At 48.8% G+C, this 18304-nt stretch overlaps 1 protein-coding gene across 2 annotated transcripts in view; it reads left to right on the top strand.

The window, feature by feature from the left end:
• The first annotated feature begins 16030 nt into the window (after nt 1-16030).
• Nucleotides 16031-18304, top strand: part of WDFY1 (WD repeat and FYVE domain containing 1) — a 55377-nt gene continuing 53103 nt past the window's right edge. Inside the window, exon 1 of one of the 2 annotated variants that reach the window (XM_045030197.1) lies at nt 16031-16249. In XM_045030197.1, coding sequence (XP_044886132.1) covers nt 16113-16249 — 137 coding nt within the window. In that variant the 5' untranslated portion in view covers nt 16031-16112. The remainder of the gene's footprint in view (nt 16250-18304) is intronic. The other variant, XM_045030198.1, reaches the window with a different exon arrangement.

Below are 18304 nucleotides of genomic sequence, written 5' to 3'. Positions count from 1 at the left end.
TTTTGAGGTGTTCAAATCTGGAAGGCAGGTGCTGGGGGTGGGAGAGGGCTGTGGGCTCCATGGGGGAGCATGGCAGCAACTGTCTGGAGCTGCACGGAGCCAGACACGCTGGTCTGAGTGGCACAGTAAGCGGTTTGGGGGTTGGAGAAGGGGTAGGAGGTTCCGGGGGGCAGTCAAGGGACAAGGAGCAGGGGAGGTTGGATGGGGCAGAGGTTTGGAGGGGCAGTCAGGGGACAGGCAGCAATTGGATAGGCATGGGAGTCCAGGAGGTTTATCAGGGGACAGGTAGGAGGGTCCTGGGGGGAAGTTGGGTGGGGTCTCAGGAGGGGGCAGTTGGGGACAAGGAGAAGGGAGGCTTAGATAGGGGCTGGGGTCCCAAGGGGCAGTTAGGGGCAGGGGTCTTGGGAGGGGGTAATCGGGGGACAAGAACCAGTGGTGCTTAGATAGGGGGTGGGAGTCCTGGGGGGCAGTTGGGGCAGGGGTCTGGGGAGGGGGCAATCAGCAGCCAGGGGCTGGGATTCAAAGGGCTCTGGGCTGCCGACAGGCGCTGGGAGCCCAGAGCCCTTTAAATCCCAGCCGTGACCGGGAATCAGAGGGCTCTGGGCTGCCCGCTGCGGCGGGGAGCCCAGATCCCTTTAAATCCCAGCCGCGGCCGGAGTCAGAACCCTCTGATTCCTGGCCGTGGCTGGGATTTAAAAGGCTCTGGGCTCCCCGCCGCAGCGGGCAGCCCAGAGCCCTCTGACTCTGGCCGCGGCTGGGATTTAAAAGGCTCTGGGCTCCCGGCGGCTGCCGGGAGCCCAGAGCAGGGGAGAAACCTAGCTCCAAATATTGCTGGAGCAGAGCCCCTGACTGTGAATATTCCTGGGGCTAAAGCCCCAGGAGCCCATATAAGTTGGCGCCCATGCTCACCAAGCATTTGCGGCAAGATTCAAACAGTGTTGTCAAACCAGTAGTGCTTATTAGTCAATTGGGGTGCAGGATAGAAAATCCTTAGGTTGGCATAGAGAAAGGAAGGTTGGAGCATAGCCCAAGTTCTTTCTAGTCTGCCCAGAGCCCAGCCAAGCTCTGTCTCTGTTTGACCTCCTTCCTCAGATCCCAAGTGAGAACCCAGCCTCCTTCCAGTAGCCAATTCTTATCCCCCAACCTCACACGTCTCCAGCTGGGGGATATTGCTCAGCTTCCTTTCTGAGAAGAGGGGAAATCCATATCCCTCTGGGTCATTGGTCGCTCTCCTAGGCTAGTTTGACACCACCCTGTGCCAACCTGGGTGAATCCAGCCCTCTGCATTTTATGCAATTACCATGTCAAAATAGACCGATGTTTTACTGTCATTCTTTGCCTGGTATGTGTCATGTTTTAGTGAAATATCTACAGTGTGTGTGTGTGGGGCGGGGGGACAAGTGCTGTCTGTCCTTTTATATTAAATACACACTGGCTGGAAATGTGCATGTTAAAGTTTGAGATTTCTAAAATAGTGATACAGACAGCCAGAGTAAGGAAAGAATCAGATTAGTGTAGAAGGAAAAAAGATTGTCACCAGGCAAGAGGAGAGAGACAATTCACTGAGCAAAGGGAGATAACAGATAAAAGGTTCAATTATTACCATAAAGCAAAGATGATCATGGTGCAATCACTATTCTCATAATAAAGTTCTTGCGTTGCAAAATGCCCAGCAAGCCAAACTGCCTAAAATGCCAGCGCCTGTGCTTTGGTTTCTCCCAGAAGACTGGCCAGTGTATTGCTCACAGTTATAAGTTACCTTTCAGCTCCTTCTAAGCAAGAACTTTTATTCTTAGGATAAAAGCATTATAGAGAAAACGTGTGTGTGTGTGTATATGTGAATGAACTTGTATATGAGGGCTGTCGATAATTGCAGTTAACTCACGATTAACTCAAAAATTGTGATTAATTGCACTGTTAAAGAATGGAATACCAATCGAAATTTATTAAATATTTTGGATGCTTTTCTACATTTTCAAATAACAATTTTGATTACAACAAGGAATACAAAGTGTACAGTGCTCACTTTATATTGTATTAATTACAAACATTTGCACTGTAAAAATGATAAAACAAATAGTATTTTTCAATTAACCTCTTACAAGTACTGTAGTGCAATCTCTTTACATTTGTAAGTTGCACTTTCATGATAGTTTTTTTTTTACATAACTACATTCAAAAACAAAACAATGTAAAACTTTAGAGCCTACAAATCCACTCACTCCTACTTTTTGTTCAGCCAATTTCTAAGAGAAACAAGTTTGTTTACATTTACAGGAGATAATGTTGCCCACTTCTTAACTACAATGTCACCTGAAAGTGAGAACAGGTGTACACATGGCACTGTTGTAGCCGGCACTGCAAGATATTTACATGCCAGATGCACTAAAGATTCATATGTCTCTTCATGCTTCGGCCATTGCTTCCATGCTGATGACACTCATTTAAAAAAAAATGTTAATTAAATTTGTGACTGAACTCCTTGAGGGAGAATTGTATGTCTCCGGCTCTGTTTTATCTGCATTCTGCCATATATTGCATGTTATAGGAGTCTTGGATGATGACCCAGCACATGTTGTTCGTTTTAAGAACACTTTCACTGCAAATCTGACAAAATGCAAAGAAAATACCAAAGTGAAATTTCTAAAGATAGCTACAGCACTCAAACCAAGATTTAAGAATCTGAAGTGCCTTCTAAAATCTGAAAGGAGTCTTAAAAGAGCAACACTCTGATGCGGAAACTACAGAACCCAAATCACCAAAAAGGAAAATCAACCTTCTGCTGGTGGCATCTGACTCAGATGATGAAAATGAACATGTGTTGATATGCACTGCTTTGGATCATTATTGAGCAGAAACTGTCATCAGCATGGATGCATGTATTCTGGAATGGTGGTTGAAGCATCAAGGGACATAGGAATCTTTAAGGCATCTAGCATGTAAATATCTTGTGATGCTAGCTACAACCGTGCCATACAAACGCCTGTTCTCACTTCCAGGTGACACTGTAAACAAGAAGCAGGCATCATTATCTTCTGCAAATGTAAACAAACTTGTTTGAGTAAATAGCTGAACAAGAAGTAGGACTGATTGGACTATAGGCTCTAAAGTTTACATTGTTTTATTTTAGAATGCAGGGTTTTTTTGTACATAATTCTACACTTGTAAGTTCAACTTTCCTGCTAAAGAAAGAATGAATCTAAATGAAGATAAACAGATTGCACTACAGTACTTGTATTAGGTGAATTGAAAAATATTTCTCTTGTTTTTTACAGTACAAATATTTGTAATAAAAATATAAAATGAGCACTGTACACTTTGATTTCAATTACAGCACAGGATATAATATCTTTGAAAATGTAGAAAACATCCACAATATTTAAACAAATGGTATTCTATTATTGTTTAACAGCACGATTAATCATGCAATTAACAAAATTAATTGCATGAGAGCCCTTATATAAGTTCATTCACATATGCCAGAAAATTTACCAGAGGTCACCCCCAGCTCCAACCTAGGACTTTGGTAGATTTTTAGTCCTTCAAAACGCACAGCTGTTTTTTCCCCATGGTTACAAGTTCATATCCATCTTAGAACCAGAACTGAGACTGGGAAGATCAGCTATTTCATTATGCAGCTTGATCCTTTGATCTTGGTTCAATCAGTAGCACAAACTGGATTCAGTCCATGCTCCACTGGGATTAAAGGCCAACAATTTGTCCAAAAAACCATTATGACTTTTTAAGAAGCTCCTGGGAAAGTTCAGAACCATATCAGAAATTGCCTATGGCTGTTGTTCTTTTACAAATGCATTTATGTGCAGTCATCACTCCTGTAGCACACTAAGCTAAGCTATTATTTCTGGAATTTGGTTAAATAATTAGCTTCCAAAACAGATATTTAGTTGCTAAAGTATTGAAAACAGTTTCCTGTAAAGTGCAGCAGAGAAAGGGCTCTGCACACTTGAGGTGCATACAGGGCTTTTATGACTGAATTAAGATTCTAGTTAGGTGAATAGCTCAACTCACCTCCCCAAAGATAATTTCATCCATGTTTGTAAAGCACTCAAGTAATATGATGACAGTACCATAGAAAAGCCCCTGGGGAAATGAATAATTCTGAATTCAGGATGGCGGGTACTAAATAATGCATAGGGTCACACCTTGAATCTTAATCCTTCCTGTGCTGCCAGAAATGACCAAGGGCAGGAACCTTGTTGTGTTCTATAACTTAACTTTTTTACAACAACAGGTTCTTGGCCTGTCCCTCAACCCCAATGTAAAGACCCCAGTACATTGCCTTTCATCTGGTCCTTGTCCTTTGCCTTGTCTGGCTTGGGTGACTCTACCAGGAGTTAGGGCTCCCACCAGCATAGTGCTCAGGATCACTGGACTACACAGGCCTCTCAACCACATCAAGGTGCAGCCCCAGGGAAGGACACATTGAATGAGGAATACAACAGAAATATTGAATAGCTGCTCATTCAGTGATCACCATCCATCCTGTGCTCCGAATGAGGCAGGGGTCCTGGGGAAAAAATAGTATGTAATTAGAGACGGCATCTTAATGCACATGCTCCCTCGGGCAAAATTAAAGTTCTAGCATTAATTCTGGCGTTCCCTAAAGGCCTAGCTTTGCAGCCTTAACATTCTTTTAATGTAGACTTTTAAAATGAAGAGTTAATTGTTATTTAGACTAAACTGGCTTCAAAGGATGCAGTATCTGCGTAACTGATGGCAGACCTGAGCTGCTGCTTTTTGCTGTCTTTGCCTGTAAATAATCTCTGGTGAATGAAAATTTGGCATCTGTGAAGCAGACACCTGCTTCCAGATTTGTGTTTTGTAATGTAACTGAAGTTCAGAGATTTCTTTTATTTTGTGCTTACCTCTGCTCCTGCACGAAATTGACAATGTTAAGTCTCCAGTGCCCCTTCTGCCTGAGGACCTGCCCCTTCCTCCCCCCTGCCGGAGCCCAGAGTCCCCTCACTATGATCGTTAGTCACTCCCAGCTCCAGAAGGGAGGGTGGTCGGTGTGACCACAGCACCCCCAGTCCCAGAGCACCAAGAGGGAGGGGGAACGGCTTGGTTGCAGCCCCTAGAGGAGGGGGAGAGAGGGACGGTGGTGCGGCTCCAGCCCCTGGAGCTGGGTCATAGCTGTAGAGTGGAAGGAGGCCTGGGGGCGGACCATGGGCGGGGCCATGCCCAGCTGTTTCAGGAGGCAGAGCCTCCCCCAGCCTGTGGTCCCCATTGCCCATAGTCATCTCTTTTCCAAGATGAACAGTTCCAGTCTCTTTAATCTCACCTTATATGAAAGCTGTTCCATACCCTTAATCATTTTTGTTGTCCTTCTCTGTACCTTTTCCAATTCTAATATATCTTTTTTGAGATGAGGTGACCATCTTATTATTTGTCTTATTATTTATCCCTTTTCTAATGCTTCCTAACATTGTTAGCTTTTTTGACTGCTGCTGTACACGGAGCAGATGTTTTCAGAGAACTAGCCACAATGACTTGAAGATCTCTTTCCTGAGTGGTAACAGCTAACTTAGATTCCATAATTTTGCATGTACAGTTGGGATTATGTTTTCCAATATACATTACTTTGCATTTAACAGCACTGAATTTCATCGGCCATTTTGCTGTCCAGTCACCCAGTTTTGTGAGATAGCTTTGTAACTTTTGCTTTGGACTAAACTATCTTGAATAATTTTGTATCATCTGCAAATTTTACCATGTGACTGCTTACCCCCTTTTCCAGATCATTTATGAATATGTTGAACAGCACTGGTCCCAGTACAGACCCCTGGGGGACACACTATTCACCTCTCTCCGTTCTGAAAACTGATCATTTATTTCCACCCTTTTTGTTTCCTATCTTTTAACCAGTTACCAAACCATGAGAGCACCTTCCCTCTTATCCCATGACAACTTACTTTGCTGAGGAGCCTTTGGTGTGAGGGACCTTGTCAAAGGCTTTCTGAAAGTCCAAGTGCACTATGTCCACTGGATCACCCTTAGTCACATGTTTGTGGACAGGGCTGGCTCCAGACCCTAGCGCGGCAAGCACGCGCGTGGGGCGGCCCTTTCCCGGGGGGGCGGCCCTTTCCCGGGGGGGCGGCAGGCTGGGTCGGCGGACCTGCCGCAGTCATGCCTGCGGGAGGTCCACCGGAGCCCCGGGATGACCGGACCTGCCGCAGGCATGACTGCGGAGGGGGCGCTCGTCCCGCGGCTCCAGTGGACCTCCCGCAGGCATGACTGCGGCAGCTCAAGCAGAGCCGCCGGACCTGCGAACCGTCCGCAGCTGCGGGAGGTCCAGCTGAGCCGCGCGACCAGCGGACCCTCCGCAGTCATGCCCGCGGGAGGTCCGCTGCTCCCGCAGCTCCGGGGCGCCTCCCGCGCATGACTGCTTGGGGCGGCCAAAAAGGTAGAGCCGCCCCTGTTTGTGGACCCCCTCAAAGAGTTCTAACAGAGTGCTGAGGCATGATTTCCCTTTACAAAAACCATTTTGACTCTTCCCCAACAGCTCGTGTTGATAATTCTGTTCTTTACTATAATTTCAACCAATTTGCCTGGTACTGAAGTTAGGCTTATCAACCTGTAATTGCCAGGATTGCCTCTGGAGCCTTTATAAAAAAAATTGGTGTCACATTAGTTCAAGTCACCTGGCACAGAAGCTGATGGAAGCCATAACTTATTTACCACAGTTAGTAGTTCTGCAATTCTGCTGGTGAGAGAGACAAGCTTTTGAGTTTACACAGAGCTCTTCTGCAGGCCTGGGAAACTAATCTGTGATCAGCTCAGATTTCACAAGCTAAACAGAGTCAGACTGGGCCAGTCCTGCATAGGGGATCTGTTAAGAACTTTTCCCTTGGAGGACTGAGCTAACACCTCAATCTGAAGTTAGGGAGCACGGGGCTGCTGAGAGTGATGTCATTAAGAGGAGAGATTTTCACCATGCATGGTCATAAAAGAACCCATGAAAGAGTTAGGGGTATTAGGTCTCAGGAAGACTGAGTCAGGAAATATGAATTTGACGTCTAACACTGCTACTGACTCTTTGTTGAGTTTGGCCAACAATTTAGGGTTAGATTTTCAAATCCTTTTAGCTCACTGTGTTGGGTGCTGGCCATAAGTGTCAAAGTGGGAGCTGCTGGGGGCCGAGCACTTTTGAAACTGTGGCCCTAGTTACAGATGCTGTAAACAACTTGAAAATCGGGCCCCAGAGCCTCAGCTTCCTCACTGATAAAAACGGGAATCAACAATGCTTATTCATCTTTGTAAAATGCTGTAGGCACTATGGATGAAAAGACCTATAATAAATAGTACAGTATTTTTACACTACTTTTGGAAATCTATTAGGTTCACTCTGCTATTTCAGGGGATTGCATATTGCACTCCCTCTGCACCAAACTTTGCAGCCCCCAGGGAAGACAGGTTGTGGTTTGATCAAATGGAACCTGGATCCAAAGTAAAACTTGACAGACAAAATTCTGAAAACCGTATTCAATATTGGCAATTACTGACCACTCTGCCACTGACAATCTGAAACTAAGTTGGCTCTACAGTTTTGTAGTTCCAGCCAAGAATAATCCTCCCTCTTGTCTGTTGACTTCTTTCTCCTCATCCTCTGCTTATCGTTTCCCCTAGTTACCTGTGGTGGAAGACTGAACAGCCTTACTGCCCTGTAGTTTCTGGAAGCTATATGCAGAAATTGGCTTCAAATATTGTTTTTGTTTGTTTAAACTCAGGAAAATGGTATATGACATCCCAACTGGATTGTGAGCATGCACACCGCTGTGCTCTCCTGAATGGAATGAAAACTGCTTAGCTGTGACTCTGGTTACAGGCTCTGTTCTGCCAACAAGTAAGATAATTGTCCAGAGGCCTTTTCTTTTGGAACACAAAGGTCTGAGTTCTATTCCCACTGCCACGGTGGTGTTCCAAATAGCCACGGCACGTAGCATGGTGACAACCATGAAGCGCTAGCGAACATGGAATTGTCATAACAGATCTTTTACTTTAATCGCATATTGTCAGTTGAGGCTCACTAATTCAAGGAGTGTCTTTCCCGCAGCCTGACTAAACTGGACCCATCTCTCGGTTCCTCCTCCATTCAGTTCAAAGTTACTTTTGAAATTGTGGCAGCTATAACTCTGGTGCTGTAGGAAGTCCTGACATTCTGCAGGCTGTCCAAGGGCCTGTGAAATCCCTCAAAAGTCTGAGGTCAGGCTGGCTTCTTTGGGTACATCTACACATGGCTGACCTGGTCAGCTGACTCTGGCTTGCTGGGCTCAGGCTCTGGGGCTGAAAAATCACTGTATAGATGTTTGGGCTGGAGCCTGAGCTCTGGGACCAGGCAAGCGTGAATTTTTAGACCTGTAACCTCCCTGAGAGGTTAAAAATCGGGCCCCACAGTCCAAGCCCTGTGAGCCCAAGTCAGCTGCCCCAGGCCAGCTGCAGCTGTTCTTCTGCAGGTCTTTTATCGCTGTGTAGATATGCCCTGTCTCCTACTTAATAGTCCAGAGAGGGACAATGACTGACCTTCTTTCTTCCCATCCTCTCACACAATTGGGAAGTTGGGCTGGATTCAAAACGCCCTTTCCGCTCCATTTGTGGTGGTTGGAAAGAGGCTGGTTTACAGAGCACGACAATGAAGAATACACTGATCTTTACTGTTCCTAAGAGTGGACGAAACTAGCATTTAGGTGATCAGTGCACTTAGACCAGGTCTGCACCAATTTTTTTTCTGGTGTAGAATATCATTTAGTGGTGTGATTTAAAAAAAATAAAAATTCTACATCTGCAAAAGCTCTAGTATAGATGCAGTTATACTGATCGGAAAGTGCACTGGCTGATATCGCTTATTTCACACACTGACTTAGCATAACCTTTACCAGAACCCCCTCACCAGCACTTTTTTGCTGGTATAGGCTGTCTCTACACTAGGGGTATGGCTACACTGGCGAGTTGCAGCGCTGGAAAGCCTCCACCAGCGCTGCAATTAGTAAGTGGCCACACCTGCAGGGCACTTCCAGCGCTGCAACTCCCTGGCTGCAGCGCTGGCTGTACACCTCACTCAGCATGGGGAATAAGGATTCCAGCGCTGGTGCTGCAGCGCTGGTCATCAAGTGTGGCCACACACCAGCGCTGTGATTGGCCTCCAGGGTATAAGGATGTATCCCAGAATGCTTTTAACTAAATTACTCTCTTTGTTTTGTTATGCAGCCTCTCTTTGTTTTGTTGTGAATGAGCTCCGTGCGGAGCTCCATTGCTTATCTAAAAAACAAACAGAGCTCCTGTTTGCTGTGATCAGCTGTACCTGGCTGTAAACAATCAAATGAGAGGCAGGCAGGGAGGGAGTGAAACAGCGGGGAGTCGTGTTGGCTGCAGGCTGTTTGCAATTAAGAGTTAAGACTAAGGGGTCGGAAACATGTTCTGATTTTTCAATGCCGGAAGCTAAACACACAGTGTTGTCTCCAAAAATCCCCTCTCTCTTTCCCCCCGCTCCCTGTCACACTAGACCCCACTCCACCCCCCTCTTTTGAAAAGCACGTTGCGGCCACTTGAATGCTGGGATAGCTGCCCATAATGCATCACTCCCAACAACGCTGCTAATGCTGCAAATGTGGCCACACACCAGCGCTGGTAGCTGTGAGTGTGGCCACACACCAGCGCTGGCCCTGCACAGTTCCATGTTAAATTTGAGACTTTCACAGACAGAGCGGAATCCCATCACTGTGAGTTCTGCTCCGGCTGTATCAACCTCTCAAGGCCAAAATATGAGAGATGCAACCTGGAGCAATGATTCAAAATAATGAATGATAATAATGAATAGCACATGAAGCTTTAAATACCACAGGATAAATTACTGTAGTGTGAACAGAGGTGTTTCTAATATGAATTTACTGAGCCAGCATGGCTGACATAAATTACCTACCCTACCACTATGAGACTTCCAAATGTGGGTGTTGGGTGTAAGATGTAGGACGACTGTCAAGTGCCAGCATTTATTTGGGAAATTCCTAAGGAGAGCTGGGGCGCGGGCGTGGAGAGGAAGCATGGAAAGGCCTCAGAGCTCCAGGCAAACTCTGCATGGTGGTGAAGCATTGATAATGCAGAACACAGACAAAATGTTTAAAGGATGCTAAAATAGCTGGCACGCTATTGAATATTTAGAGACAGCATGGAATGGGTAGGCTAAAGGGGTGGAGGCAGTGATGAGCTGCCAAAATCTTAACAACGGGTTCCCTATAAAAAGTTCTGATTTAAGGGATGTGCGACAGCATGTATTTTTTGTACCAATAGGGTTACCATACGTCCATATTTTCCCAGGAGGTGATTAAGAACCGAAAAGCCTGACATGTCCAGGAAAATACAGATGTATTTTAACCCTACCTAAAGTTCTTTTTTAAAAAGATGGGGCTGAACTAGAAATGAGCTCCATTTCACATGTGTGGGTGGTGATCAGGGACAGTCTCAATTTTTGGGTCTTTTTCTTATATAGGCTCCTATTACCCCTCACTCCCGTCCCGATTTTTCACACTTGCTGTCTGGTCACTCTAGGGTGTGCACATGTGTGGGTCCCAGCTGCTCCCTGCCCCCCCCCTCATTAAAGCAGGTGTGCAGGGTTACTGCCCTGGGAACTGCAGGGCACCAGTGGATGTGGGGCTGGCTGCAGATAGGGGCGTGGGGCAGGGCTAGCTGGAGGCACGGAGTGACACGGGCTGGCTGTGGGCAGGTGATGCAGACGGGCAGGCTGTGGGTGGCTGTGGGCAGGGGGTGGCTGCGGGCGGCTGTGGGCAGAGGCTGGCTGCAGGCAGGGGGTGGCTGTGGCAGGGGCTGCAGGCAGAGGCTGGCTGCGGGCAGAGGGCGGCTGTGGGCAGGGGCTGGCTGCGGGTGGCTGTGGGCAGGGGGTGGGGCAGGGGCGGCTGCGGGCAGGGGGCGGCTGCGGGTGGCTGTGGGCAGGGGCTGGCTGCGGCTGGCTGGGGGCAGGGGCTGGCTGCGGGCAGAGGGCAGCTATGGGCAGGGGGTGGGGCAGGGGGCGGCTGTGGGCAGGGGCTGGCTGGGGGCAGGGGGTGGGGCAGGGGCTGGCTGTGGGTGGCTGGGGGCAGGGGGTGGGGCAGGGGACGGCTGTGGGCAGGGGCTGGCTGGGGGCAGGGGGTGGCTGGGGCAGGGGACGGCTGTGGGCAGGGGCTGGCTGGGGGCAGGGGCTGGCTGGGGGTGGCTGCGGGCAGGGGCTGGCTGGGGGCAGGGAAGGCGGGGGAGGGGCGCAGATACTCACACGGGGGGGTGGGGGGGGCTGGGAGCAGCAGGACGCAGCCGGGGACTCACGGGGCAGTAGCAGCAGGAGCCCCAGGGCCAGAGTCCAAAGAGCAGGAGCAGCAACAGGGCCAGGAGGCAGCTCACATGGCTCTCGCAGCACAGCGCAGCGCCCCCCGGCGGCCGGGAGGAGGAATTACAGGCTTCCCAGGCAGAGCCCATCAAAGCTTCCCTCGCAGGGAAGCTAGTTAACAAGCGGTTCTAAAACCGCTTCTAAATTTAACAACGGGTTCGCGCGAACCGGTGCGAACCGGCTCCAGCTCACCCCTGGGTGGAGGTTGGCTTTGTGTCTGTGTCAGATCATATGTGTGAGTGGTGTCAGGCTCAGACAGTGTTACCCGATTTGCCCGTTACTTTGGGGTATGCTCATTCATTAGAGTTACTCTTCGGGGAGGTGGAGGGGGCAGGGGATGAGTTCAGTAATTCTATCAATGTACTGCTTGTGTCACTTGTGTGTAAATATGGAGCTCTACTCCTCCCTTCTGCAAGTCCCTCCCAATGGAGCTATCCTGCAGGACCTAGGTTCCCTAGGGCCTTCAGCCCCAGAACCGGATGAACACACACACATTAACAGAGCAAGTCTGAGCGGACCAGGTCAATCAGCACTTTCAAGCTGACCCCTTATATGTCCCTGGACTCAGTGGGCTGAGCCAAGCAGCACTTTCAAGTTTCCACCCTAACATGCCAAAGGTACCGCACCGGAATAGAGTAAGCCTGAGCAAGCTGGGTCGAACAGCACTTCCAAGCTGCCACCCTTATATGCCCCTGTACTCAGTGGACTGGGTCAAGCAGCATTTTCAAGCTGCCACCCTTATATGCCCCTGGACTCAGTAGTCTGGGTTGAGCAGCACTTCCAAGCTGCCACCCTCGTATGTCACAGGTTCAGCACATCCCTAACCCCACTTTTATGTCACAATTGTACTGGTGGTGACCCACTTGATGAGCAAACCCCACCATACTTTTGGGCACTACAGGGATCTTTAGCTTAGGTAAAAGAAGCATTGTTGAAGAGTAAATGGGGAAGCTAAAAACACCAAAGAGTTGTTAGGTATAAAAAAAAATGTTGGTGTTATTTAATATGTTCAATTAGGTATTTTAATAATGTGTTTTTGAAGTAATGTTAAGTAAATCACTGGTTTCAACAGAATTTAATATGGAGTATATGAACTATGACCCTTGGACTCCATCTTTGTAAGCAAACTTGTTTACAACTTGGACACTGGAGTCCTTTGGCTCAAACCAGACTGAACCAGCTTTTTCCGCCTTAGAGATTATATAAGGTCTTGCTCAGAGCCTGCACAGGGCTGTCTATTCCAGCGGCAGCACGTGCACAGTTGGGTCTTCCTAACGCTCTAGAGCTAGAGAGTAGAGTACCAATCCCACAGCGAGGTTAAGGAAGGCGAGGCCTGTCATATTACTATCCCCATCACAGCGAACCAAATCCATCTTACCTGTGGAGGGTCCTGCCTTCCTGGTATCCATCATCCCAGAGGGTCTCCCCGCCTGTGACGAAGTCCAACAGTCGTCGAGATTCCCCAGTAGTCCTCCTTGAAGGCTCTAAATCAGCTGGAGAGTAGAAGGTCCTGGGCTTCGCATCTGTATGCTGTGTCCACTCTGCCTAAATCATAGGAAAGGTTTCTGTATTGGGGTTTCTTTATTGTCTTCTGAATACCAAGGGAGGTTTTGTGGGTCTGAGCTTCAAGCTCCTAAAGCCAGTCACTGAATCACTGTATGTTTATGTTCCCCGCCCCTCCCCCTCCATTTTCCCCAGTTTTCTGTACCTTTACCCTTAATACACTTAACTTTGTTTGCACCATAGTACCTAGTCTTTTCTTCATTTTTATTATATCACACAGGGTGGGAGGGACACCCTTATTGTAAGCTAAATCCACCAGTGACAGATACAAAAGGGAGTTGAGTCTGTTCTTCTGGGAAAAGGGGCTGTTCTTCTATCTCCCCACTACCATTTCTAAAGTTTTCCTTTCTGAAGCGTTGCCTTATTCCCCTTGAGACAACAGAGTAAAGTTGAGAGAGAGAGAGAGAGAGAGGCAACCATCTTATCATTATTATTCAATAGATAACTTTTATGGTTAACTACCCAAGGAGAGCCTAAACCAACATAACAGTTGCCTTATTAAAGGTTAATACCTGAGGTAGAAAGGAAAACAGAGAGAGAGAAGCATCTCACCGCTCCACAAAGCTTGAACTGATCAGAGTTTCCGGGTGATAGTGGTAGTTCAGGGTCCTGAGTGCTGGAGACAGGCAGAGCCTCCAGCACGATCAGTCCAGAGAAGATGAAATCCCAGTGGAACTGATGCAGAGTTTGAGTCCATGTATCAGAACGCTTACTGGAGTGTGAGTAGGGGGTTTTTGTAGGGAAAATACAATGGTTCAAGGGAGAACACTAGATTTGTTTACGGGTAAACTGATGACTCAAGGGTTTTCTTTAGGCTAGACAATAGGAGCTGATCACTCCTAACTATGGGTGATGTTTCTTTCATGGAGCTCACAATGCAATTAGGCAGCTTCAGTATTATGGATATCAGTCAAGGATTCATTACTAAAATTGGTCTGATAACTGCTGAGCTGGGTGTGTGCAGGCGTAGGTTCATTAACATCTGGAGCAGAGACCCCCATTATGCAGTGCTTCCCGGCTTTTCTGGTCCCAGAGTTCAGTGCAGTTCTTGCGTTGGAATCTCAGTTCTCCATTCTGTATGCTAATAGAGCTGCCTCCCTATTCCATCTTTGATGCAGATGAGGCTAGGGGAGTTGCCTTTGTTCTTGTCACCCTTGTCAGGAGGGGTCTAGGTGTGTCTCCAATCTGCCCTTCATTGCTCTCTGCAAGTCTTTGATCAGTTTTGGTTCAAGCAGAGGCGGTGGGGGAGGGAGGTGTCTTTCATTAGTCAGACAGACTGGATTTTAAGCCCTGGTTACCCAAGAACACAGAGCTAACTGGTATCAACAGGGAAGATAAGAGATCTGCTACTGCTGCCAGTAAAGGGAGCTCTCCTTTATCTTAGGGGATAGAGGCCTGTGTTTAGAACCAAAGGACAAGGGCCTAGTTGCCAGTGCATGGATGGGCTCCCGGAGCACCTGCCACTCTTGCTCCCATTCTGGCCGTGTCTGATGGGTGTGTGTGGCTCTCGAGAGGAACTGCCCTGTTGTCAAGGTTCCCTCCCCACTCTGAACTTTAGGGTACAGATGTGGGGACCTGCATGAAAGACTCCCTAAGCTTATTTCCCAGCTTAGGTTAACAGTAAGCTGTCACCACCAAGCGTGTTTCAAGTCTTAGGGGAGAGCCACTTGGAACTCTGCCTTTCCCCAAATATTTCCCAAGTCCCTAACCCCTCCTTTCCTGGGCAGATTTGAGACTAATTCCTCCCCCGCGCCCCACCAAGTCCTTCCACCCCTTTTTCTGGGTAGGCTTGAGAGTATACCCTCACCAATTAGTTCTGGTGAACACAGACCCAAAACCCTTGGATCTTAAAACAATGAAAAATCACTCAGGTTCTTAAAAGGAGAATTTTAATTAAAGAAAAAGGTAAAAATCATCTCTGTAAAATCAGGATGGAAAATAACTTTACAGGGTAATCAGATTCAAAGAGCCCAGAGGAACCCCCTCTAGCCTTAGGTTCAAAGTTACAGCAAAACAGGGATAAACCTCCCTCTAGTAAAGGAACATTTAGAAGTTGAGAAAACAAAGATAAAACTAACACTCCTTGCCTAGCTGTTACAAGTTTGAAATATGAAAGATTTGGAGAACATGGATTGATGTCTGGTCCCTCTGAGTCCCAAGAGCGAACAACACCAAAACAAAGAGCAGACAAAATCCTCCCCCACCCACCCAGATTTGAAAGTATCTTGTCCACTTATTGGTCCTTTGGGTCAGGTGTCAGCCAGGTTACCTGAGCTTCTTAACCCTTTACAGGTAAAAGGATTTCCCTGCCTCTGGCCAGGAGGGATTTTATAGAATTGTATATAGGAGGGTTGTTACCCTTCCCTTTACAGTTATGACACCTGCTGGGGGACCCTCCCTGGAGAGCTCCCAGCCCTATGGGGAAAGCACTAGGTTGGGCTGGTTTGGCTGCTCACAGCTGGGGTTGCCAGCTTTGGCTGGATGAATTCCTGGAGGTTTCATCACATGACATTATCTTGATTTAAAGATTAATACTTAGTTCTTGGAGACTCCAGGACAATCCGGGAGGGTTGGCAACCCTGCTCACGGTCCTTCACTGCTGCTGCCTTTGGGGGGCTGTGGGAGGCTGATGCTCAGGGTCCTGTGCCAGCACCACTGGCATCTCAAGTTCCCTGAATCACTCAGGCGGTGACTTCACCCTTATACACACATAACCCCCCAAAGTAATTTCCCTGCTTTTCTATGAAATACGACCCCTAGTCTGCCCAGAAGAGGTGCAGAGCGATTTGTAAGAAAAACTCCATCAGGCTGCCCTGGGTCTTTTAGAGGCCCTGCTTCTCTGGAGACTACGCAGCCCATCCTCGGCGTCAGGACTTTTCAAAGGCTCCTTTACTTCAGAGTATACGGGAGCCTCTGCCTGGCACTGGGGCCTTCCGTGCTGCGCCGCTAGTCTGATACTCGGGGCGCTCCACTCCTTCCTGAGGCGTCACTACTCGTGATATTACGGGAACCTCCGGAGCCCTGTCCTTCCTGTGGCGCCGCTACACCTGATATTACGGGCGCCCATCGCCTCTTACCCCCCCTCCACGGAACAGGGCCCTCACCTCTGCCCGTCACTCAGCGGAGGGGCCGCCCCCGGCGGAGGCTCCGCACCGAGATGGCGGCCGAGATCCACGCCAGGCCGCAGAGCAGCCGGCCCGTCCTGCTCAGCAAGGTCGAGGGGCACCAGGACGCGGTGAGCGCCGCCCTCCTCATCCCCAAGGAGGACGGGCTCATCACAGCCAGCGAGGACAGGTGGGCGCCGGGCCGCCCGCTCCCCGGGCACGGGCAGAGCCTCCGCCCCCCGGCTCAAGGCTCCGGCTCGCTGCCCCGGGCTGGCAGGGGGCGGAGGCTGCAGGACGCTGGGTCTCAGCCCTTGCGGGGTGGAGGGGGGGCTTTCCTCCGACCTCCCCCCCCCCCGCGCGCTGACCCGAGCAGCCCCCCGGCGCGGTGCCCCCTGGAGGGGCGGGGGGGGGTCGCTCAGTGGTTTGCGCATTGGCCGGCTAAACCCAGGGGTGTGAACCCTGCGGGGGGGGGCACCTGGGGCAAAATCAGCGCGTGGTCCTGCTAGTGAAGGCGGGGGCTGGGCTCGCTGACCTCTCGGGGGCCCTTCCAGTTCTAGGCGATAGGTGCAGCTCCACATAGACTTGGGGGGGGGGGCTGCCTGCCTGCCTGCCGGGCTCCGACCCCTCCCCGGCTCCAGCAGCGCCCTGCCGGGAGCAGCCGGGGGCCGTTGTCTGGGCTGCCCATGGGCCGTTCCGGGTGGTGGGGCTGTGGGTCAGAGCCCGCCCCGAGGTGCCGCCTGCCTTCCCCGGGCGGGGCGGGGCGGGGCGGGGTCTGTAGGAAAAGCGTGTTCGCTCCGGGAGTGAAGTGCTGGGGCTTAAGCTGCGCTGAGGAAGACGAAAGCTCGTGGGTCAGTGGGAGCGGGGAAGAAGTGCACTGAGGGCAGAGAGAGGCGTCAGTGAGCCCTGGGCTTCCCTAGTCTGTGCTACTGAGTCAGAGGCAAGTGCCGACTACTGGGAAAATCCGTTAGCCGCCTCAGACCCGAGAAGTACCTTTGTCAAAGGCTGAATGCTGCTCTGAGGAAGAGGTGCAGGCACCTTATTTAAACACCACCAAAGAGTCCGATTCTGGTCGCCGACACACTAGTGTGAAATCAGAGTAACTTGGCTCAGATTTCTCTAGCACTGAGAGTAACTTCTGTAAACAAGAGTCGAATTTGGCTCTCATTATTTTAAATTTGGCAAAAGGCAGCAGTGTTGGGTGAGTCCAGCTGAATGTGAGAGATGCAGGATTGAGGGACACAGTGTAAAAAGGCAAACTCTCTTTAAGGCATGAATTTGGCCAGAAGGCACAAAATAGTGATTCTTGCCACTAGCCATAAAGAAACAGTGGATTGCAACACTGACTAGGGAAAATGAACCACTTGTTACACTGGGAGTGGTGAATTGTGAAACTGAGCAAGTTGACTAGATACTGCCATTTGGGGTTGGTTACCAGTGAGATGGACTTCTAAATATTAGCACTAACAAATACTTTATATAAGGTGTTTTGAGGCTCTTGATGCACTTTGAAGATAAATTAAGCTTCCCAATTCTCTTCTGAGGTAGGCAGGCAGGCAGATATAATTACCTCTTTTACAAATGGGTAAATGGAAGCACATGGAAAGGTTAGATGGCTTCCCTGAATTAACATAGAGCCTATGGCAGAGCTAGGATTAGATCAGACTTTCTTTTAATCACTAGATCACATTGCTTCTATGATTGTTGGGAGGGACAGCAGCAAAACTTGGAAAAATCAGTGTCATCTGTTGCGAAAAATACCCATCTAGTGGAAGAGAAGAACAGAGCTACTGAGGATTGTTGGGCTGGAAGGGAGGTGCAGCCATCAAGGTTGTCTGCAAGATGCTGTTATGAAGTGGTGATAGTGGAAGGAATTTTCCAGCAGGTGGGAACGAAGCAGAAGAAATGGGAGCTGCTTTTTTTTCCAGTTCAAAACATTTCAGTGTCTTCTGCTCTAGAGAAAAGTTATAGTCTGGACTAGATAAGGGCAGAGGTAATTATGAGACTGGAAAATATCCTCACACCAAAGCAGCAGCTCTCAACTGGGGTGTGGGGGGGAGAGTTACAGATAAGGACCATTATTTGTTATAAACATTGACTCAGTTTAAAACAACAAACAACCCTGCATGATATATATTTGCAAGCGTACTTGTTTGTAGAACCAGTCCTAAGGGGGCAGTGAGCAAAGCCCAGGAAATCCCTATAAACTAGGTATATTGTAACAACCGATGCCTAACATCTTAGTAAC

This window comes from Mauremys mutica, chromosome 9 (genome assembly GCF_020497125.1).
Source record: "Mauremys mutica isolate MM-2020 ecotype Southern chromosome 9, ASM2049712v1, whole genome shotgun sequence".
In the NCBI taxonomy this organism is placed as follows: Eukaryota; Metazoa; Chordata; order Testudines; family Geoemydidae; genus Mauremys; species Mauremys mutica.
Note: the sequence above shows the minus strand (reverse complement) of the source record. Positions and strands in the feature narration are given on the sequence as shown.